Source organism: Arvicola amphibius, chromosome 5, assembly GCF_903992535.2.
Source record: "Arvicola amphibius chromosome 5, mArvAmp1.2, whole genome shotgun sequence".
NCBI lineage: Eukaryota > Metazoa > Chordata > Mammalia > Rodentia > Cricetidae > Arvicola > Arvicola amphibius.
The window spans coordinates 4,149,589-4,173,234 of NC_052051.1; the positions used below are offsets into that span (position 1 = coordinate 4,149,589).

General features: G+C 49.0%; 1 protein-coding gene across 1 annotated transcript in view; it reads right to left on the minus strand.

Annotated features, from left to right (window-relative positions):
* Positions 1 to 22,343, minus strand: part of Znf831 (zinc finger protein 831) — a 63,399-nt gene extending 41,056 nt beyond the window's left edge. The window contains exons 1-3 of the mRNA XM_038329266.1: positions 18,732 to 22,343; positions 16,909 to 17,048; positions 7,774 to 7,910 (exon numbers count right to left, since the gene is read on the minus strand). Coding sequence (XP_038185194.1) covers positions 7,774 to 7,910; positions 16,909 to 17,048; positions 18,732 to 22,343 — 3,889 coding nt within the window. The remainder of the gene's footprint in view (positions 1 to 7,773; positions 7,911 to 16,908; positions 17,049 to 18,731) is intronic.
* Between the last annotated feature and the right edge of the window lie 1,303 nt (positions 22,344 to 23,646).

The following is a 23,646-nucleotide window of genomic DNA, read 5'->3' on the forward strand; positions in this document are numbered from 1 at the left end:
AAGACTCAGGGCAAAGGCTGGACCCCATCACATATGCATGCAAATGACGTCGGGACACCTGCTGCTCACCCTCGCCTGACCCAGGAAGGCTGCAACTTTATTAGTTTCCTAATCCCAACCACAACAAACCACTCCCTGAAGATGTCACAGGCCTTTCTGAGGCTTAGTGCTAAAACCAAAAGGCCCATGCCACTGACAGAAGCGGGGACACTTGAGACTTCCTCACACCCCTGTCTTCTGTGGCTGGATTTACTGCTTAGCTGCAGAGGGGCCCAGGTGGGTGGCTGGCTGCTTGGCCTTTCTTCGCCTCCTTTTAGCTTATCCACCAACACACCGAGAACATTTCTGCTTCCGCTTGTGCACACAATTCATACCCGAGAATGGATTTTTCAGAATTTTCAAAGATAACTTTCATTATGGGTGATTTTTTTTTCATAGAAAAGAATAAGGCCACCCTTCAAGAATCTGGTCCCAGTACAGTGTAGGAGGGGACCGAGGAGGATGAAAACTGCATTCACAGGCTGACCCTCGCTACCTCCACCCCTCCAGAGTTTTCATCTGTAAAAATGAGGTGAAAGCCCATGCACCCTAAGATTGAAGATTATGATTCTGTGAAATTGAATTATTCTGGTCTGCCCACTGCCAGCCACACTAGACACCCGCTGTCTGGGTTCTTCCATGATTGACACAACTTGAAAGCACAGCCAGAAACCAAATGTCCAAGTCTATACTTGGTCTTATTCAATCTTACTTACATACTAATTATTTATTGATTAGAGGCAGGCTTTTCTGGATCCCAGGCTAGTCTCAAACTGGCTATATAGCCGAGGATAGTCTTGAACCCCTGATCCTACTGCCTTAACTCCTGAGTGCTGGCATTGCTGGCACATGCCACTATGTGTGGTTTGACTTCATTTATCTATTTACTTATATTTATCTATTAATTTATTATTGATGTGCTAGGATCTAATCCAGGGTCTCATACATGCTAGGCAAAGGCTTGACCATTGGCTGACAGCCCAGTCCTTCCTGCTCAGTCTTGAAGATCGGGAACTGGGTTGTGACTGTTCTGTCTGATGATGTTCAGCTGCCGGAGCAGACACTTGGTGCAGGTGTGTGCTCGGTGGACACAAGCTCACCATGGAAGTAGGCACAGAGGCCACCAGCATGGCCAGTCTGAGGCCACGGCTACTGAGAAAGTGACTGAGGTGAACAGTGGGGCTAAGACCTCACTGTACGTAGAAAAGAACTCACAAATCTCATTGTCCTGAAAAACAATGTAGTTTAAAGTTGGGGAGGAAAAAAAAACAACAGAAAACTAAGATGAAGAGCCCACAAAGATAAAATCAAAGTAAACCCACTAATAGAGGTTATAATAGCAAGCTCTGCATTAACGAGGAATATCAATAAAAGCCAATTAGGTATTGATGAATGTGGAGTCCGCTGTGACACCTAACTATGAGGCATCAAGGGGCTTCCTTCACTTCTAATTGACTTTTGTAGCAAGTACCCCTTGAAGGATGCATTTTTTTCTTTCCCTTCATAAACACATTATAGGATTTCGTCAACTTGTCTGAGGTGCTTCTCTGGAGCTGAGACCCCCAGTATCTCTCCCCGCTACCATCCTTGTTGGGTTCCTCCTGTCTGCTTTTCACCTGACCTGACTCCCCACACAGTGTGTGAATGAAGTGGGTTGAAGTGGGCTTCGTTCACACCCTCTCTCATCACCCCCACGACCCTCAGCATCCTGGCTCTAATTTTCACTTAACAATCACTACACAGCCATCCCCTTACGCACAGGGAACATGTGTGAAGACCCACCATGAGTGACTAGGACTTCAGCCAGTACCAAGCCCCAAACAGACTCTGTGTTTACCTGGACACCATTGCCTACATTAGTGTGCAGTTTATAAATTAGGCCCATGAAGAGATTAACTAGAAATAAAGTTAAATATTTATAGCAATATACTGTTATGAAAGTGGTCGAGAACTTGCAAACTGTTTATTTCCAGAAATTTCCACTTAATGCTTTTACCACTACTCTAGGTGACGGGTAAAGCGAAATGGCAGAAGGTGCCGCATGGAGAAGGAGCATTTATTTGAAAATTATTCTGAAGGGCATGTGTGAGAGCAGGTTGAGGACAGGAAGGAGAGGCAGAGATGAGGAAGTAGGAGGGAATCACAGGGCGGGAAGAGGAGAGGCATGGAGGGGAGGGGGAAGGAGGAATAGAGGAAGGACAGCCATGGGCCTAGATTTGCCAGCATTCATCTTATTAGAGGGAGTTGGGGAGGTTCCCCTGTTCCCAGCTAAGCAGCCACCCTCATGGTTGGGGGCACCCCAACCATCTGCTGGTACCCCAACCATCTGGATTCTAAGGTGCTTTCTTGGGATATTCAGTGACTTGACTTGCTATTTAAAAACCAGTCTTTTGAATGAGGTAGTTAAAGCCTACTAGATTAAATCTACAAAACTGCTTCCTGTGATTGGATGCACACATAGACACAGACACACACAGAGACACACATACAGACATACAGACAGACACAGACATACACACAGACATACAGACACATAGACACAGACACACACACACAGACACATAGACACAGACACACACACAGATATACACACACAGACACATAAACATAGACACACACCGAGACACATAGACACAGACACACACACACGCGCGTGTTCACACTATTGTACTGGGAGGCCTAGTAAGTCTTATATCTACCAAGAAAGTTTTAGATTCCTCCTTGCCTTGCTGAAAGTTGGCTGAGGTAATGTTGGATTTAGGTTTAAGGAATTTTCAAAAGGCTCTGCTCTGTCTCAGGAGCACCTTGCAGCCTGGAGTCAGTGTAGAGTTGTGTGCCGTAAGTTCCCTGGCCTTCTGCTTACGGATGGCTTCATCCCACACCATCTGTTAATCTGACTGATTAGCTCCAAGCTATTGAAATGGTTTAGACAGAAATCAAACATCTTTAAAAATATTTTTAAAAAACCATCCTCTCACTCAGTCTCATCCTAAATTATTGACAGGAAAAGTATTCAAAAAAAAAAGGAGAAGAAAAAATGTTAAATCTAACTTGTTTTTGGATATGTGTGCTCTTGGCCAATATTTGAAGATGTCTATGTCTTGGGAGCCTCCAGGGAGAAAACCCACAGTTTTCCAACCTTAAAACTGGCAAATCCCTTATCCCAAAGTAATGGGATTTTCAATTTCTTCTCTTGATTCCAATTACAGCCTCTTGGACAGCCCACAACAAATCTCCAAACACTGCCCTGCCCTGGGATGCAGTTCCTCCTCTCTCCCCCATACAAACACACGATCACCTGTACATTTAGTTACAGATTCACACAGTCACAGGTACACAAAGCCACAGGCATATACACAGTCACAGGTATACACAGTCACAGGCACACACAGTCACAGGCATGTACACAGTCACAGGTATACACAGTCACAGGCACACACAGCCACAGGCATATACACAGTCACAGGTATACACAGTCACAGGCACACACAGTCACAGGCATATACACAGTCACAGGTACACACAGTCACAGGTACACACAAAGCCACAGACACACACAGCCACAGGCACACACAGCCACAGGCTCACACAGCCACAGGCACACACAGCCACAGACACACACAGTCATTTATAAATGGAGGACCACCATGGCCCAGCGCGGCATCCTTTGAAGTTAGAGCAGGCTGAGTTCTGCGGCCTTGCCCTCCCCCCAGCCCTTCACTTCTCTTCATGGTCACACTGGCTAGCAGCGGGGATGAAGCCCTTGGCCCTTAGGTTTAGAAGCAGAGTTTACTTTGACATGCTCTCCCACCCCCAGCGCAGGTGTCCATCACACTCTGTCAACCCCAGCTTGCAGGGCTGCCCATCACCCTTTCTGAAGTCTCCTCTGACACTTCAATAAAGACACACAGGCTTACACCTGTCCTGCAATGGTTTCCATTTCTTCCTAACTGAAGGGGCAAGAGGCCTTTGAAAATGGGTACTAAGGACCCCATCCCCGGGCTCAGTCTGCTGCTCAAATATCAGCCAGAAGAGCTAGACACCTGAGAACTGTGCAGGCTGGTCAGGGTACTATTATGCATATGGGGTGTGAGCCAGGAGGTGGGTCCCTGCTGGGAGAATTAACTTAGCTTTCTCTATCCTTGGGTTCTGTTTCTGCTGAGACCTGGTCTTATTCACTAGCTCACACCTTTGTTCTTGGAACTGTGCCAAAGTCATGGAAGGTTACTATTGAGTTTGGACTATACAGAGTAGATTACCCCCAAATGTAGGGATGTGGGGGGATGTCTGGGGCCTCTCAGACACCCTGCGGGGTAGATACAGATCCTCCCTTGAGGTTAAGAGGGGCTTTTAAGGAGATGAAAGGGGTCACTCTGGTTATGAGAGCCCTGGATCTCAGTGATCAAGCCAATGCATGTCCCATGAGCAGGGCCCAAATAGAGTAGATGCTCTTTTCTTTGACTTGTATAATTCCCATTGCTGGGGCCAGAGGGTAAGGCTAGGCACACTCTAGGGGAATTTTGAGTTGAATGTCTACACAGCCCCCAAAGCCACATGTGGAGGCCCTGCCTATGACTCTCCCAGCCAGTCCCCCAAGCTTCTCTTTAAAGGGACATGGCTGTGTCCCATGGCTACTGACAGGGATGCAACCTGAAGTCTGAGAATTCTGCATCCCTGAGTGTTACAGAGTCTGATGCTAAGGGTTGGTGGAGGTGGGGACTGTGTGTGTGTGTGTTGTTGTTGTTGTTGATGATGATGATGATGATGTCGCTAGAAGTCTGAAGTCAACATCGAGTCCCCTGCAATTACTTGCCACCTTATCTTTTGAGAGAGGGTTTCTCAATGAACCTGTAGCTCATCAATTTGTCCAAATTGGCTTCTCAGTGAACCCCAGAGATTCTCCTGTATCCACCTCCCCAGTGCTGACATTATGTGGTTGGCTTTCATTTGGGCATCAGGGACTGAACTCAGGCCTACACTCTTACCCAGCAAGCACTTTACCTAGTGAGCCATTTCCCCAGTCCCATGGTTCTGTTTTTACGGCTTAGGCTAACTGGAATATTCTGCCAAGTGTGTTTACTGTCACGGTGATCCCAGGTGATGTGTCCACACTGATGCCCGCATGCACCATGGCCTTCCGTCATCTAAGAAGACGTTTGCAGTCACTGATGCGGGATTGGATGAGAGTGGATTACAAAGGCTGACCACCCCTGGGGATCTGTGAAAACGGAGTTGCTAGGTCTGCCGAACTCACTAATTCAGGGTTCTTAAGATGAAGTGACCTAGGTTTAGTGAGGATCATGAACCCAATGACAGGTGTCCTTGTAAGAGAAAGGCTGAGGGCGATGTGACAATGGAGCCATACTGGAAAGGTGAGGCCACAGGAAAAAGAAACTAGGATCATGGGGACGGAAGAACAGGGAGAAACCTCTCCCTGAACCTCTGGGGAACACGAGGCTCTGGGGATGCCAGGGAGAACTGTGAGGGGACAGGAAGCGTCGTATGGGAAACCAGTATGAGCTTCCTGCATCCCATAGGCATACTGGATGATGATACACCCTTAACTAGACCACCCCACATGGCCACTCCTGCACTGTCCCCCACATTCCTCCTTCCTGAGGAGTCTCCTCCACATGCCCAATAGTCAGCCAGAAAGCCATACCCACCTCCTACCAAGATAGTCCTCTTGCCAACATGAGGACTAGTCGCCATGGTCTCTCTTTCACTCGGCATCCTGCACACACCACTATCACACATATGTGCATACTAACAACCAACATCATTGGCTACTTCGGATGCTGCGAAGGAAGGCCACACCGAGAAGCTACTGCCACATCATACTGAGCATTTGGGTCTATAGACCAGAGTTTATGTATCTTAGCTTTACCATCAAAATCCTCCACGGGGAAGCGAGCAGGTGACCGATGACATTCCCAGTGTGGTCAAAGACGGACAAGGAGCCAGGAGGCCTGTTACCAAGAGCAGGGATTCTCTCTGCCCCTCCCAGCTGCACAACACAGAGCCTATGGCCATGGCTAGGCTGGTGTAAGCACCCAACACAGCTGGATTCACCATTCCAAAGTTGTTCGGGAAGAGAGCTGGAGACCTCCATCCTGGAGAACGACAACCAGAGTTCGGTTGGCTCCACTTGTGCCACCTGTGGCTGTTGGCAACCTCTTGCCCACAGAACAGCCATAGGCAGCTCATTCGCAGTGTCCCGTTAGGGATGTTAGTTACTGGAGCTCCAAGCCACGTTGAGGAAAAACCCTAGAACCAATCTCTCTGAGAACATGGGAGGATGGGGTCATGCTAACCAGGAATGAAGAGCCGGGGCCATGATTCCAACACGGAGTCCTTTCAACATGGGACTACTCTGCCTACAGCTCCTCACCTTCCAGGGCTCTGAGACAATGGGATGTGAGTTGAAGAACCACTCTAGCAACAGGAAGAGCCCGTACTCTGAGAGTCCAGACAGCACAGAGGCCATAAATACTATGGTATGAAGGCCCACTGAGAAAACACAGTCACACGGTATCCTGCGGCCTTTGTATGGAAGACTGTTCTCTTATTCTGATCTACAGACAAACCCGTGAATAGTTCTGAGATGTCCTCCACAGAGGATACCACAGCATAGGAGCTGGTTTCACTGAATAAGGAACAAAGGGATGTAGATGGAGGTGAACACCATGGGCAATGGAGAAAGAGCAGGGTTCAATTCCTTCATCCTTCTGCACCCCAGCCTTCCCCCTTGAAATTCCTTCACAAGAAGAGAATTTTGCCATCTGCAGCTGGCCATCCAACAGTAAGAGTGAATAACCACAATGAGTTGGTTCTGAGTAGCAAAGCATTAGACCTCATGTTCCTCTCTATGTAAAGAGAAGACTTTGGGGACAGGGTAAGGGGGGACGGGGTGGAGCAAGTGCCATTTGCCTGTAGGGGGTGCTGGAGCTACACAGAGGTGGAGAAGTAAATGCCCCCACCATGGGTCCTAAGGACAAAGCTCAGGGTCAGCTCTCAAACCAACCAGTCAACAATCAGCCACAAACTCAGATGCTGCTGGCCACATGGCCCCACAGCCTCTCACGGGTGGCTCCATTCCTTCCAGTCAAAGCCTGTGCAAGCAAGAGCAAGGCTGGAGTCACGGCTGTCGGGTGAAAGGGGCATGGTGACCCAGAAAAATTCACTTGTCCTAACTGCTCAGGGATGGAAGCTTGAACCATCTCTTTTCCAGAAAGCAGCCTCTTCGAGTTCAGGCTGCATTTCTCTCTGGGCCTGGTCCTCACTGCAGCCAGGTAAGCTTTGCACAAGGAGCGATCATACTTGCCCATGGCTCTGACACCAGCCACAGCCTCTATGCCCCCTCCCCATTTGTACAATGATAGCATTGTACAAAGGACTGAGCTCACTTCTTGGGGGAAGCACCAAGGACTCCTAGTGAACACATCCCCAGGTCATTCCCAGATCCCAGAGGGAATCTATACCTGTACAGAACCTGCTGTCACCCCGCCCAGTGTTTGTACTGCCCAGAACTGACATCTTGATGTCGTACCCCCTGCCATTTCCATAGATCAAGTCTGATTGTCTCACAGATAAAAACCTCACCATGGCCCTTCATACAAGTGGCCCCTCTGGATCTGGCCTGGCACTGGCCCGTTTACTGCTATCCTGGCATAAATGGCAGGATGTGGTGCATTTGTTCTCTGCATCCGGATTCGCTGCCAAGGCAAGTGTTACCTGCCGCTTCTGATGAAGCCTTCCCAAGGGTCCCTCGTGGCTCCAATCCCTCAAGTCGGTGGGGGAGACAGCTTCTTCTTGGCAACCAGGGTGGCTTGCACAGTCGTTTGGCTCTCTGCCAGAAACTTCCTTCATATCTGTGGGGCAGAGCAATGCTTACGTAGCCATCAGGTAGAACAGTGCGTGACAGGAAAAGCAGAGAGGCTCTGAGGGTGGCTGAGAATCTCGGGGTTGGACCTGAAGTACTTGATCAGCTCTGAGCACCTCCTCGCCACCCGCCCCCACCCACGTCTCCTCACCCCTCTCCCAACTCACCTTCTAACCCCAGGATGTGAGGATAGAAACAGCACAGCCCATGAGGCTCTGTGAGATGGGGCTGATGTTTTGTTTTAAAACAAGCTCGAATGGAGCCCAACCTGGCCTTGAACTTTCTACATCTGAGGGTGGTCTTGCACTTCTGATCCTCCTGCCTCAGCCTTCTGAGTCCTGGCATCACAGGTGAGCATTAGCATGCCTAGTTTATGCAATGCTGAGGGCAGAGCTCAGGACTTTGTGCGCGTGAGGAAGGCACTCTACCCAGGGAGGCACAATCCCAGCCCGAGATCATGTTCACATGCTATGCTGCCTAGGAACAGGAAGTGACTCTGCAGGTCAATACAGATGTTAGATTCTGGTCTTTCGCTACTCGCTAAATGCTTTGCTGCAGAGAGCTTTGTACAAAGATGTAAATGTTTTGCAGTCAGCATAGACCCGTATGTTAGTTGTTATCTTCCTGGGGCTACTGAGCGTGTCAGCAACAGTTATGTTAAGAGTCACATACGGTCACTGGTGCCACCATAGGCAGTGTTGGCAGCCTGCATCTTGGGGTCTACACAGATTCCCCATCAGTGAGTCCCAGCCAGAACATCTGATCTAATGGTCCCCAAAACAAAATGTCACTCAACCCAGAGGGAAGATGTCATAAGGATGGAAAAAGTGGGAAGGCTGGGAGTTCACTTGCACTGATTGTAATGGAGATTTCCCACCCCTCTCGGTGCTGGTGCGTGTCCAGTGAGCAATCTGCTAATGACCTTGTAGCCCTTTCCTCTAATGCAGGTTCACCGTGTTCTGCCAACGAGCAGGTAGGGTCCTAAATGGACCCACCATCGGGCCTAGCACTCATAGTTTGCAGGTAAGCAAACTGAGATGAAGGCTTCTAGCCACATGCCTTAAGCTCCTTTGAAGGCTCTTAGCCCTGTTTGCAGACACTTGTGGGAGCCCCCTCCCTGTGCAGGCTGCAGTTGCCAAACACTTGACTCCCGTGGAGCTCCACAGACCGTCTGGAGAGGAAACAACATGCATAGCCACTCTTCTGCCTCGACTGCTTAAACTTCTGCAAAGACCCAGGCACCTGAGCGAGTCACAGGGGCTGCCTGCAGGAGTTCAGTAAGGGCTGAAGAGCACAGCGTCCTCCCAGATGCTGCCTTTTTCTGGCACCAACAATAAGAAAGTGGCTTTCTGTTTATCTTTCTAGGTGTCTACATTTGAGAAAAAAAAAAAACTTGCTTTCCTGTCTGGATCGGGAGTTGTGGCTCCTAAGGGTTGGGGTGGGGGTACCTGGAACAGGAACTGTCACCCCTGGGGTTGGGGTGGGGGACCTGGCTCCTTCCCTGAAGCCTCTGTCTCAATTGTCCAGACCACTAGCTCCTTAAAGAGCCATCAGGGGAGGGGGACAGGCTGCTATCTCACGCATCATAAACCGCCCCCCACCCCAACCCCTGGAGCTCCCACAGCGTGATTTCAAAGCGCACAGACAAAAGAAGGAAGGAAAGTGGGACTTGTGGGAAATGTCTGCCAGCGAGTGTGCAGGGTCACCTTTGCCCCCAAGACCACGGTAACCACTGCGGACTTGCAGGCGTGAAGGACGGCACATGACCTCAACCTTGGGGATGCCATTTCATCAAAGCTGCTAGGGGGTCTGTCAGGAGAGTTCCTGGTCCCTGAGGCCATCTTACCAAAGTGGGGCCTGGATGTTGTCATTCTTAAGGAGTGTCCACGTGGACTCTGAGGCTGTTGTGGGTTGGGGTGTTCCTATCTCTCTGTGATCCTCTCAGGGGGGTCTTTGTGTGCAGTCCCACATGGACTCTGGGGCTGCTGTGGGCTGGGGTGTTCCTATCTCTCTGCAATCCTCTCAGAGGAGTCTTTGTGTGCAGTCCCCTCCCCCAAACAGCTGCATTCAGAAAATGAGCCTGGTGGGGCAGTTCTTCAGGGACCCCCAAGGCATGTCAGGAGCTATGAGGCAACATCCAATTGTTCTCCCTGAGGCTACACATCTCTGCCCCCCCCATTGGTGTGGGGACATGCATATCCTTGGGTCAGTGGGGACTCACTTGCTTATGGATGCCTGGGAAACCTCCAATTTCACCTCCATTCCCTTGCATCAGGGAACCTGGTCATGTTGGATGAGGCAGTCCAGTTACACACTCACCTCTAGAACAATCAATATGGTACAATTCCCTCTCTAGAGGCCCTGGGGGCCCAGGTTGAGGCCCCCATTCCATTACAACACAGCTGCACTCCCTTCTCCCTGCCCTCACCTGCCTCCACAGCCTTCCTGCTCTCCTAAGAGCTCACCCTCCCCAGTCGCTAACTCTCAAACCCTCACCTCGGGCTCCACTTTCTAAGAAACACTCAGGGGCTGGATGTGAATAGCCTCCTTCTCAAAATGCTTGCTTTGGTCTGAAGGACTTCAAGCATGCACGTGACCAATCCTAAGTACAAGTCAACTTTGTACGTGACGCTACACCTGTCCCTTCTTATTTCTGTTTCCTCAAGGCTGAGTTTCAGATCACCTCAGTTTTCCAAGGTCACGTCTAGTTTGCCACACTGAGCTGATCCATTTTCTCATTTATACTTTTAAAAGGAAGCCCCTCGAGATTCGGATTTTGAGCTGGGCTCTTGGGCTCCATGCAAGCTTCTCTATCCTTTGGGTTCTCTTTATGTATTTCATGATACGATTATTCCTTGGTTTTATGGAGACCAGTCATTGTAAGCATTTCTTGCCCAGGTCAGTTCAGTAGGAACTTCTGAAGACTGCTAGGTTAAGGTACTGATCTAAGGGGCTTCTGTGTGGACTGGAAAGAGGAGGACTGAGATTATTGACGTGAATCTTAACAGTGGTTGAAGTGTATTAACCCCTTGTTGCTCTAAACACTGCTGTGTGCTTAGGTATCTAAGAACAACTGGCAGATGGGGGTAGAGACCAGCCTCACATGAGTTCACCCAATCAAAGACCACACTCCAGCCCATCGTTTGTGTCTCCCAGCTCCTCTCAAGCCCCGAGGACACAGTGAAGCAAAGAACAGAAGCGGATAGAGACCAGACTCAAAGCTCTGGTCCTGTGGGTGACCTGTCACAAGGTCTTAGACACACGTGCAGCAGAGGTCATATAAGCTCAGGACCACCATTGATCAACCTGCCTCTATCCTTATCCTCATGGATTTCTCTAACTGAATAAATCACATAATGACAGAAGAACAGCTCCACAGCCCTAAACAGGAACCGTAAATACATAAGGAAGACCCTCACAAGAATAGAATCCTGTCCTCGGGGACTGAGGTGAGCCTCACTCCTTCAGAGGGTGCGTGTGCCTGGTAGAACTGCCCTTCTCCCGCATGGCCTCACTTGGGGCTATCTCAGCTGCATTTGCCGGAAGCTTCCTCAGCCAAGCCCTCTCAGCACTTCAGTTTGTACACAGCCACGAATTAATCAAAAAACCCAATTCCATGGTTCAGTGATTATTGTGGGCCTGGCGCAGATGGATTCTGAGAACTTCGTGAGTCTCTGGGCCTCAAGTTAACACAGGAGCAATTAGGCATGCAAGCATGAAGTTTCTATGTGTTTTCGCTCCTTCTCTCAAGATGGACCCCTATGTTTTAGACACGTGGGGTAGCTAACGTGTAGCTTCATTAATGAAACAGCAATTTTCATTATAATGTTGGGAGAGAGAGAGAGAGAGAGAGAGAGAGAGAGAGAGAGAGAGAGAGAGAGAGAGAGGAAACAGAATGGAAAGCCCTGAGATGAACTTCAAGTATAAACAGGGAGCTAAAAATCAGCAAACAGTGTGGGACCCTGGACTGATAGATGGGTCCGAGAGGTTTCTATGTAAACCCCACATAATGCTTTAGAGTTTTCCAATCAAATAAAATCTCTATCTGTGAAATATGTGTGAGCAATATATAAGCAAATATGTAGTTTCAAAAAAAATGAAGTCATACCCAGCTGTTAAAACAAATGAAAAAATCATATTTGATCCATGCTCCCTGGTTGGCTAGGTCACAGACCAAATCCTTCCATAGATATGAGTGCATATATTTATATATATTAAAAAAATCAGAGGAAATCTTCATATGCTCCTGACATTAGGAGACTGAGAGTGAGGGAAGACTTTTTAACAAGTTGCTGAAGAAAAGGTGGCCTTGTGGGTCTATGAAATGTGTAACTTCTAACACACCATCCCAGTTCTCAAGAGCTTAGGCAAGAGGATCAAAGGTTTGAGAGTAGCTTGGTCACGTTACCGAAATCACAGCTTAAAAAATAATAAGAACAACAACAATAACAAAAAAACCTTTTTTCTGTTTCTCTGTGCAACATCATGGCTGTCCTGCAACTCTCTCTGTAGACCAGGCTGGCCTCAAACTCACAAGAGATTCACCTGCCTTACAAGTGCTGGGATTAAAGGTGTGGGCCGCCATGCCGGCAAAAACAACTTCTTCCTGAAAAGACACAGCAAATTAAATGAGAACTCCCGACCTAACCCTCTGATTCCATCACAGCCCTCCTTATACTGAAAATACAATTCAGTTGTTCTTTTTTTAATGATGTATTTTGTGTTTTATTGTTCTGGTGTTTCGCCTGCGCGTATGTCTGCATGAGGGAGTCAGATCCCCTGTAACCGGAGTTACAGGTGCTGGGAATTGAACCCAGGTCCGTCTGGAAGAGTAGTCAGTACTCATAACCACTGATCCATCTCTCCAGCCTCAATTAAGTTGTTCTTAAAAATTAAATATACTTAAACGTACTGATAGTCTGATTGAAGCCGCAAAGCAGCTAACATTCACAAGAAAGAAAACCTGGGCCGGTAAGATTATTTTCTTCTTGGTGGTTTTGCCAGACCAGGTGAATTCTATATTCCCTTGCTCAGGTGGGACAGGACCTTAGTAGAAGTCAAGGGCGGTTTCTGCTGCTGTAGAGACCTGAGGCCACAGCAGGCCACGCAACCAGCACAGGATGACTGAGAACTGAGTGCTCCCACAAGGAGCCGGAAGAAATCCCTCATTGATTTCATAAAGAGAAGACACCTTCCTTGACCCCGAGGGACTGAGACCAGGAAAACCTTCAGTCCAGTTCTTCACTTATCCCAGAATCTGACAGCTACTTAGCAAGAGCAAATCAAGTACTCTCCCTCCTCCCTGAGAACAGTGCTTGCAACTCAAGTCTCAAAGTTCCAATACCATGAACACAAGGAATTCAGATGCTGTAAGTTGATATGTAAAACAGAGGCAGACATGGAGGCTTCACATGTGGGATCATCAAGAGCAAACTCTAAAAGTGTGGTTTAAAAAGAAAAGGATGGAGGGACCAGGGGCATGGCTAAGTCCGGGAGGCACTTGCCAGACTAAGCACAGGCACTCAGTTCAGATCCACGGCACCATCCAAAACCGTAGATGGCAGGAGTCTGCTTGTGGTGCTGGAGTCTCCCCAGTGCTGGGAGGTGGAGGGTGCCTGGACTGTGCTGACCAGATAGCCAAGCTGAATCTATAAGCCAGCTGGTCTCTTGCACACATGTGCTAGGCAGATGGGACGCTACAGGCAGCTTTGGAAGTCAGTTGCCCAGCTTCTTACAAACTCCTAGTCCAGCCACTCCTCTCTTGGGCTTTGTTCCAGAGAAGTGAATGCATATGTACATAGCATACTAAGGCTTGAAAATTTACAGTCACCTTCTTCATGTCAGCCTCGACGGAGACAAACCATGTCTGTCCTCAGGGAGCATGTAAGCAGGCGGTGACCTAGCCACCTGTGGTACACTACTCAGAAACCAAGATGCATACAACATGGATGTGTAGCACGAATAATAAAAACCCAGAAACAGATACTGGGGTTCAAGCTGAAGATCAGAAAAGCAAAGCAGCCAGCCACTGGCTTTTACCACTAACTCAGTCTTAAAATGGTAATCCTGCCTCCACTAATTCTCAGACTGGGACTGTACCTGAGAGCCATCTCCCCCTATCTTATATTCCTCTCTAGTATTGGGATTTAAGGCGTGCACCACCACCGTCTGGCATGGCTGACTAGTCTGGCTGCTTCCCACTGATCTTTAGGCATGTTTTATTTATTAAAAAAACAAATAATACGCCACTATATGGACATGATGTTTCGTTTAAACTGGCAACTCGACATTACCTAAAACAACCTCGGAAGAGAGTCGTGATGAGGGATTCTCTAGATCAGGCTGCCCCAGAAATGTGGCCCTGGGGGCTTGTCTTGGTCGTGTTCAGTGATGGGAGAAGACCCAGCCCAACGCGGGCAGCACCATTCCCCAGGCAGGGGATCCTGAACCATATAAGAGTGGAGAAGTCAAGCTAAGCACGAGCCAGCAAACAAGCTAGTGAGTGTGCATGTGAACGTGCATGTGAGTGTGCGTGCATGCATTTCTTTCTGCTCTTGACTGTGGACAGGACATGACCGCTACTTCAAGCTGCTGCAGCCTTGGTTCCCCTGCTGTGAGGGACTGTACTCTTCTTTTTATCCTGTATAGCAGCATAAGTTACACCGAGTAGGTGGATAACTCCCAGAACAACAGAGGTGGCTGGGAAAACCAACCTCAGAGAAGAGCAGCAGGCATACCGAGAATGTGAGCTTGTTTCTCTCACTGTCTAGAACAAGATAACAAATATGGAAGGACAGAAAGCACACTCAAGGTTCACTGGGAACAGGAGGGGCAAAGTGTACAGAAGAGAGAGATTGCCAAGAGATAGTGGAAACTTTGGGTGTGACTATTATCTGTCTATGATCTTAGCTCTACTATGGGTGTCATGAGTATATATATATATATATATATATATATATATATATAATTTAAATTATATGTCTTAAATATGTGCAATTAATTAAACTCAATTATATTTCAGTAAAGTTCAACAAAGAAATTCTCTAATGAATTAAGAAAATTAGCAAATTTTTAGTATACTCCTGAACAGTGCATCCACGTGTGGCATAGACAGGCCAAAGTTATTAAAGGTAGAAGACATGCAAGGTGGGCCTGGTGGTACCCACTGTAAGCCCACACTCAGGAGGCTGAGGCAGGAGGATGACCAGTGTAGGCTGTGAGCTGCCATGTGGATGCTGGGAATTGAACCTGGGTCCTCTGGAAGAGCAGCCAGTGCTATTAACTGTGGAGCCATCTCTCTAGCCTGAAATGCAGCTATTTTGAGCTGATAACAACAAGGGTAGGCTTCTTCTCTTCTGGAATTCTGAACAGTATGCTTTGGGAAGAATCAAATACCAGAAGAATGGTCCAAAATGAATCAAGAGATGAAAAGGTAGTATGGTGCAATTCCATAGACCAAGATAAATAAATGGGCTTTAAAAATTAAATGCTAGACAGAAGAATGCAGAAGAAGGCTTTTAACACATAAGAATCTATATAATATATATACTCTCACAGGCTCCTATAAATTATATTCATCATTTAAACGATTAAAAACAATCAACATTAACAAGCATTTTAAAAAAAGCTTAACAAAGGCCAGATTCACTCACAGAATGTAACACCTCATAGCAAATGTCAGAAAAATGGTAGGTAAGTAGGTAGGTTTGTAGTTAGAATGAAAGCAAGGAAGGAAGGAAGAAAGGAAGATGATACATAGATGAGGTAGATGATTGATAGATAAATGGATGAATGGATAAATAGATGAGATAAAAGCCTGACACTATGTGGATGGATGGATGGATGGATGGATGGACGAACAGATGAATGGACAGACAGATGGATGATGACTGCTATACATATGGGTGGAGAACAGATGAACTACTGTTCCAGTGTCATGTCTGCCTGCGTGTTATCATACTCCCCACCAAGATAGTCATTGACCCTAACTCTCTGGAGCCATCAGCCCCAAATTAAGCCCTTTCTCTTATAAGCTACCTTAGTCATGATGTTTATAAAACAATTAAAAAGTAACTAAGACAAGGCCCTTTCTCAGAACTTCCTCATTCCTCTTTGCCCCAACTCTACATGTTCATCTTTAAGGTGCTTATAGAGTAGTTCTCTGACAGAGATGCCCTCTTTTGACTCCCGCAAGGTCAACTATTAAGATCTTCAAAATAAAAGTGTCTGTGGGGGTAGACATATAACACAGCTGAGAAACATAGATGAAAATCCAATGCTGGAGAAAGATGGGAAATGAGACATTTACAATGTACAGCTCTCACCCTACCAGAATGTCTACTCCTCCTCTCTGGCCTCCTATGGCCACTCACGAAGGCAAGTCACATGTCCTCAGAACTTTTGATAACTTGAGAGGAATGGGAGATACAGTGTGAAATCTGATTTTTATGATGTGGCTGTAATTTTTATGTAGACCCCTTGCTTGATGAACTTGTCCTAATTGCTGCTGCTGAGCTCTTAAGGCCTCCTAAAAGATGTCTTCCATTTTGTCTAGAAGATAGTGCCTCTGAATGTTCAGAGGATTATCCCCAAGTCTTGAGATTGTTCAGAGATTCTTTTTGCTTTTCTAGATTTTTAATTTTTTCTCAAAAGATACATTTGTTTGCAAATATTAAAAATGTGTTAAAAGCAATAATTAGCACATTCTTTCTCAGGACTAAAATTAGATAGACATATTTTCAACCTGATTACCTCAAATATTTACTATGTTCCTGCCTTAGAAAGACAGCAGTAAATAATTAAATGATCAATGGGGTCATGCTGGGTACGCTATGGGTAACAGAGGCAGATCTGGAGCGGCAGAACTCCAAACCAATGGAATAGGAGCCTCCCTCTGGGCGTGAGCTGCCATTTGAATTCCTCATTCAGTTCCTGGGTTCTTGACATCAGGCCAGCATGGAAGGGGAAGAGAAAGCCACATATCTTACCTCTTGGAATGAAGCCTCAGTTTCTTCTTCTTGCTGATCTCATGAGATATCTTCACCCTCCTATGGCACAGTCCTTTCTTCCACTGTGGACTGGACACCTGGTCCTGGTCCTTCATCCCTGAGACTGTTGGGTATGGAAGCTGAAAATACCAGGCATATTGTTATTGTGCCATTCAAAGCCCTCGTTTTGGGGACACCATGATGCGTTCTCTCTCTAGACACAAGATGCCTATCTATGGAAATTAAGGCACCAACACATTGTAGTACCAAATGGTCTGAACCTGTGTGACATTCTTACCAGGCAACTAGTTGTATGCCACGACAGAACGTTCCAGAACCATGGCTAGACTAGACCTCCAGTGGAAATCCAGTAGACCTTTGATGTGAGTGGAAAGTTACCTAATGCTATAGTCCACATCACCCACCTCAGGAATCCCCACAACTTGGAGAGAGGAGATTTAAACCAGACCTTGAATCCCCACCTCCAGCCCCTGGAGATTGCTTGCAAGTCTTGGGTCCTATCCTTATCTTTGTTCCATAAAGCCCGTTAGGATCGAGGCTTCAATGCTTCTGTCCGCTCCCAACCCAAGCCATCTCCTAACAGGATAAAACTGCTGTCAGACGAAGCCATAAACGCGTGGCTTAATTCCCTGGTAAGACTGTCCTTGAACGTTTATCACTTTCTCCTTCTTATCATTGTTCCTAAAACCTCAGAGTTAGGTCTGAGTCTGGTCACTGTGATTATAGTGGAGCGATTTCTCCAGCGCACCCGAGATAATAAGATTCTCCATTTAAGAGTTTTACTTATTTCATTCCGTTTTGGTTCTGCTTTGGTTTTCTGTCTGGAGTGTTCTGTCAACATGAGTTTTCAGTTCCTGGAGAGATGGTTCAGTGGTTAGGAGCCCTTGCTGCTCCTGTAAAGAACCCAGATTTGAGTCCCAGCATCAACATCAAGGAGCTCACAACTGCTGGCAACTCTAGCTCCAGAGGAGCTGATGACCTGTGAATCGCCTACCCCACATACATAACTGAAAATAAAATTTCTTTTAAAAATATAGTTTTGACTCTTAGATGACCTAGAGAGTTGTGTGCAGGCAGTATGGTTTATTTTTATTTTTGCCTATTACTAGGAATAGAAAAGATGAAATTTTATATCTCATCGCAAATATCTTATCTGGATGTTCTAGTGAGAGCGCTCTCTCTCTTTCTCTCTTTCTCTCTCTCTCTCTCTCTCTCTCTCTCTCTCTCTCTCTCTCTCTCTCTCTCTCTCTGTGTGTGTGTGTGTGTGTGTGTGTGTGTGTGTGCGCGCGCGCGCGTGCGCGCATGTAGAGTCCAGAGAACAACAGTCTTGGGTGTCTTCTCTCAGGAGCCAACCAGCTTGTGTTTTGGGTCTCTTGCTGGCCTGGAGTCACAGCTGAGGCTAATCTAAGCTAGCTCAGTGATCTCCTGTCTCTACTTCCTAGTGCTGGGATTGGAGATGCCTGCCATCACACCTAGCTTTTTAAATGTAGGTCCTTGGGTCCTCAATCTTGTAAGGCAAGCACTTTGATTCAGCCATGACCCAGACCCTAGCACAGCAGCTCTCTACCATTTTATTTTTGTGAATTTGTTTAGTTTTTTTCATGTCTAGGACCCTTACTTTTCCTGCTCCACATATGGCAGCCCTAGTCTCCTTTGGGGACAGAAAATATCACAATGGTGGTAATATCCACAGGAATATAACCATTATCTCTCTCTCTCTCCCTCCCTACTTACCCCTTCTCTCCCTCCCCTCCATGTCTCATTCTCATGCTGCCCACGTCCCCAGCCCTCCCCAGTGTTACCTCAGGTGCCTGCGTGGTCCCTCCTCCTCCTTGGCTTGTCTTGGTCCTTCCTCCACTGCTCTTGGGAGGCAGCACTTTCCTGCTCTTGCCCTGGAGGCTCCCATCAGGTGAGTGTGAAGCCAAGTCCCTGGGAGCTGCCCTCTGCTGCTCTGCAGGCAGGGCCAGGCTGCTATTCAAGCAACACCAGGTGAGTTGGGGCTCCGCCTTAAGTGAGGGGAAGGAGCTTGGGGCTTCACAGCTCTTGGGGGTCCCTAAGTGGTGTGACAAGGCCAGTTTCTGCTGGCCCAGGGGTAAACCCTGGGGCCTTGTGGAAGATGTGAAGAAATAATGCGCTTGGGAGGGAGAGCAGGCAGGCAGCCTTTCCCAGGTCTCTGAAGGACCTTCTAGGGCATTCTTAGGTGACCCCGGTTTCTGGGACGATGTCCAAGGGTTCAAGAGATTGTCATATATTTTAGCTTTTGCTGGTGGGCTGTCTATGCAAAGGCAGTAGATGGCACGGGTCTCATTCACTACATCCTTGGTCACATGAGTGTCACATGTGTGAGCAGGCGAGATGGAGGCTGTCTCCTGGGTGGCGCCAGTGTTGGCAGAAGAGAGTTCAGCTGTGGGGATGCTGCTATTGGTCCTGTCTCTTTTCTCTCTTCCTGTCTGTGTTTCTTCTCTTCCATCCATTGACCTGGACCAGCTAGGGTCCTCTGGGCTACCACCTGCCTCAGCTGGGTCTGAGGATGCTCTAGGTGGCCCATTCACTCCCAATTCTGATTCAGCAAGAAGGGACTGTTCTTCAGGCTGTGCACTTGTACACAGAGAGTCTGGACTTTTCCCAGGCCCTGGAGCAACTTGTGGTGAGGGCTTCTCTCCCTGAGGTAACCTGAGCAGGTACTTGGGAGCAAAGGAGCCACTTGGCACAGCAGCAGGGACACCAGGATCCTGGAGCTGGGCAGCCAGCAGGGAGTGGAGCCCAGGAGTCCTGGGTACAGAAGGCAATGAGGGATCTTTGTCCCCTAGCCCTGGCCACCTCAAGGCAGCAGCAGAAACAGCTGAGGAGGCATGAGAAGACTCCAGGGCCATTGTCACATGCTGGATACCCTCTTTTGAGCTATTCAGGACCTCCTCAGAGGTACTGTCCTGTTTCTGGGGTGGCTGGGAATCAGCTGGCACAGAGCTACCTGAGGGCTCAGTTTCCAGAGGCCCTGGTTGCTCCTGGTGGTCCAGCCCCTCCACCTTCAGTCTCTTTCTCTCTGAGGGTAACTTGTCTTCTACAAGTTGGAGGCCCACAGACCCACCACTGGGCTGTCTGAGGATAGTTTGGTCCCCAGGGCAAGTTTCTTTTGTAACTTCCCCACTGCGGTCTGGCAAAGCCACCCCAGGGGCTTTTAAGTCTCTTCCTTGGAGACGCACAGGCTCTGGAGGCAACTGGCTTCCCACGTCTGATTTCCCATGTGGAGAGAGCAGAGGACTCTTATTATTCAGACAAAGGATGTCTGTGCTGCCAATGGTGGGAGACGACTTGGCTCTGGCCACTGCCTTCAGTTGCTTAGGAAACTCAGTCTCCAATGAGCCTTCCAGGGATGGCCTACTTCCCCAAGGTCCTGGCTTTGCCCCTACTGTAGCATCCCCAAGGACAGGGACCCTGTTGTCCTGAGACAGGCCTGCACCCTCAGCCCCTACTACCTCTTCCTGCGAGGGCAGGTCCAGTTCCGACCCCTGGCCCTGCTTCACGTCCCTGTGTTTCTGTCCTCCCTGGTGGCTGGTCTTCATTTTCTGGTATATTCTCTTGAACGTCTCATTCCCGTACACCTGCCATTTCTCCTGAGAGAACATCTTTTGTTTCTTCTGGCTGTACTTCCTACTGGCCCTGCCCCTGCACGCCATCCCCTCCTTTACCACAGATCTCTTTCCATCTGGGTCTATGGCAACAGCTGAGGGGTCTCCAGTAGGGGTGCAGGGCAGATCCTCCACGGCAGCCTGCCTCACCAGGGCCCGAGGGTGACCACTGGGGATGCCTGCCAAGGTCAGTCCTGGGCGGTCTCCCAGCCGGGCTGGGGTGAGCCTGGGGCTCAGGGACTTCTGCATCAAAGGGAAGGCATCCTGTGGGTCCCGTGACTCTGGCCACAACTTAGAACCCTCAAAGAAAGGTAGCGAGTTGCTTCTGGTGACAGGGACACACTCCACCGTGGTGGAGAGCTGGGTGGGAACGGAGTGGAAGAAGAGGGGTCTGGCCTTCTCCAGGGGCGTGAAGGTAGAACGAGCTGGGCCGAGGGCAGCCCTCCTGCGGTTGGGCTCCAGTGCCCGGATGTCAAAGTGGAAGGAATCCTTGTAGGTATACGGCATGGGCAGATCAATGCTGCCCTGCTTGGATAGCACAGTCTTGCGGGGCCGCACGTGGTCCAGCTGCGGGTCGTCTACCACCGCCTGGTTGTGGGAGATGAGCTGGGCAATGCGTTCCTCCAGTCTCTTCTTCTCCAGCTCCAGGCTGGATCCTGGTGCTCCCTGCTCTGCCCTGTTCCCTGCAGACCCGCTCCCAGACCCTCCTTCCCCCTCAGACTCTGCACTGTGCTCCGACAGACTGTGCAAGGGGCTGGAGGCAACGGGAGGCTGCTCCACGCTGTCTGAGCGGGACAGGTAGCCCGAGTCTGTGCTCTCACACTTCCTCAGCTGGCCCTCTACGGCCTTGGAGTCCCAGGGCTTCTCTGAGCATGTCTCCTGCTGTCTCTGCAGGGAGGATGGCTTTGATTCTGGCAACTTCCGCCTAGGCTGCGGGCTGACTAGTGGAAACTCGGGTGGAGTCTGGTCCACAGGAGCCTCCTTGGGGGCAAGGTTGGCCCCTAGAGAGGGAGCCGCTTCTACCATCCTTTCCCTGTTCCTAGAAGGGAGTGTGGGGTGGGCACCAGGGGAAAGAGCGCTCTCTGGCGCTCCTTCGTCTCCCCTGCTATCCAGTGAGGCTGGCTCTCCAGGCCTGTCTCCATCCCCCAGAAGGCTGCTCCCACTCCCCTCAGACTCTAAAGACAGCCGAGAATTGTTGAGATGTGTCTGTGTTCGTCTGTGTTTATAAAGGTTGCTCTGGGTCTTAAAGGCGATGCCACAGGTGGTGCATGGAAAAGGTCTCTCGCCCGTGTGGGACCGGATGTGTTTCTCCAGCACACTGGGCTTCAAGCAGTCCCGGCCACAGTGGGGGCACAGGTACTTCCCAGCATTCTTCAGCCTGCCCGAGCTGACCAGTGTGGACCCCACACCCGGGGAGAGTACAGGCAGTGTGCCCACGATGTTCACGGTCAGCGCTGGGGTGGCTGGCTTGCCCATCTGGGTGGGACTGAGCCCTTCAGACTGCAGCAAGGGGCTGAGGATGAAGGGCACACTGGCCCCCTCCAGGCTGCCTGTCACCAGGGGCGCACGTGGTTGGAGGCCCCCGGGAGGTACCGTGTGGTACAGTGGGACAGGCAAGGCCTTTAGGAACACAGTTGGGGGCAGTCCCTGCTCTGGCGGCAGGATGACCGGACCCAGGGTCAGGCGAGGTGAGGCCTGCCCACCTGGGCCCCCGGGAACACCAGGAGCAGGAGCTGACTGGTTGCTGGCAGACGGGGTGGGGTGGGTAGCTTCTGAAGCCTCCATTCCTCATCACCTCTGTGGGCCAGGATTGGTGTCAACCTGTGAACGAGACCCACGCTTTACCACGGGTGTCTTTCTTCTCCCTCCTGAAGGTGTTACAGTACCTCCTATAAGCCCCAACAACAAGCCTGCAGCACTCTTGTCCCCAAGTTAAGAAAGGTGTTGCCAAAAAATAATCCTAGTTACACAAAAGACCGAGGCAGGAGGATTACAAGTTCTAGCTCTGTTTGGATGACGGAGTGAGACCCTGTCTCAAAATAAAACATACAGAAAAGGTTGGGTGTGTAGCTCAGTGATAGAGCACTTGCCTGGCATGTAACAAGATTCTCAGTTGAATTCCTAGTCTCTCTCTCTCTCTCTCTCTCTCTCTCTCTCTCTCTCTCTCTCTCTCTCACACACACACACACACACACACACACACACACACACACACACCACATACACTCCCTACATATATACATACATACACACACATATTCTACACACATGCACACACAGTGATCCACAGTGGCTACTCTAGCAGATTCAAATCCCTTCCTTGCCTACGAGGGCGTTTCTAGATCCGTGAAATGTCCAGATCCAGACCCTTCCCCTCCTGCGGTCCTGAGCCATCAGTCAAGAGGATGACAGGAGGAACCAGAACTGACCTTCCTAGGTGGGGGCTTCCTAGATTTGGAAGCTAAAATGCAGGACTGTAAGACAAACTTGTATATCAGACAAACTGTGTATCATTCTTTCGACCCACAGAAGTATGGCCCAAAGAGTGCATGGTGAATTCTCACGGTATAAGCTTCTCCCCAAACACGATGGGTCTGTGCATGCAAAAACATTATGACCGTGTCGTGCTCTCTCATGAAGCTATAAGGCGCTCTCATCCAACTTCAGGATGAGGTTTAGGTCTCTACTCAAAGCCCTGCTATGAACAGTTGAGATTAAGTCAGTTGTCACTAGGCCAGGAGAAGATAAACTAACACCAAGTCACATTCTGTTCTTCAAGTCACGAAGTCAGAGTCTGGAGGGAAATGTTAGGTGAGCCAGCGACAGCCACCCCTTCTCTGAGTTTCCGTGAGCATTGTACCTCCTCCCTCCTGAGAGTTCCTCTGGGCACCTACAACCTTCAGTCTTCTGTGTTGTTGAAGTCCCAGACAGTTAAAGTGCTGGGGTGACAGGACCAACCTGAGCCAGCACTGGCTTCAGAAAACCCACGAGAGAGCTTCCTTGAAGCTTGCAAGCTAGCTTTACTTAAAATCAAATCGTGCCGGTAAGGTGCTATATGCCTGTGAGCCCAGCATCTGGGGGACTGAGG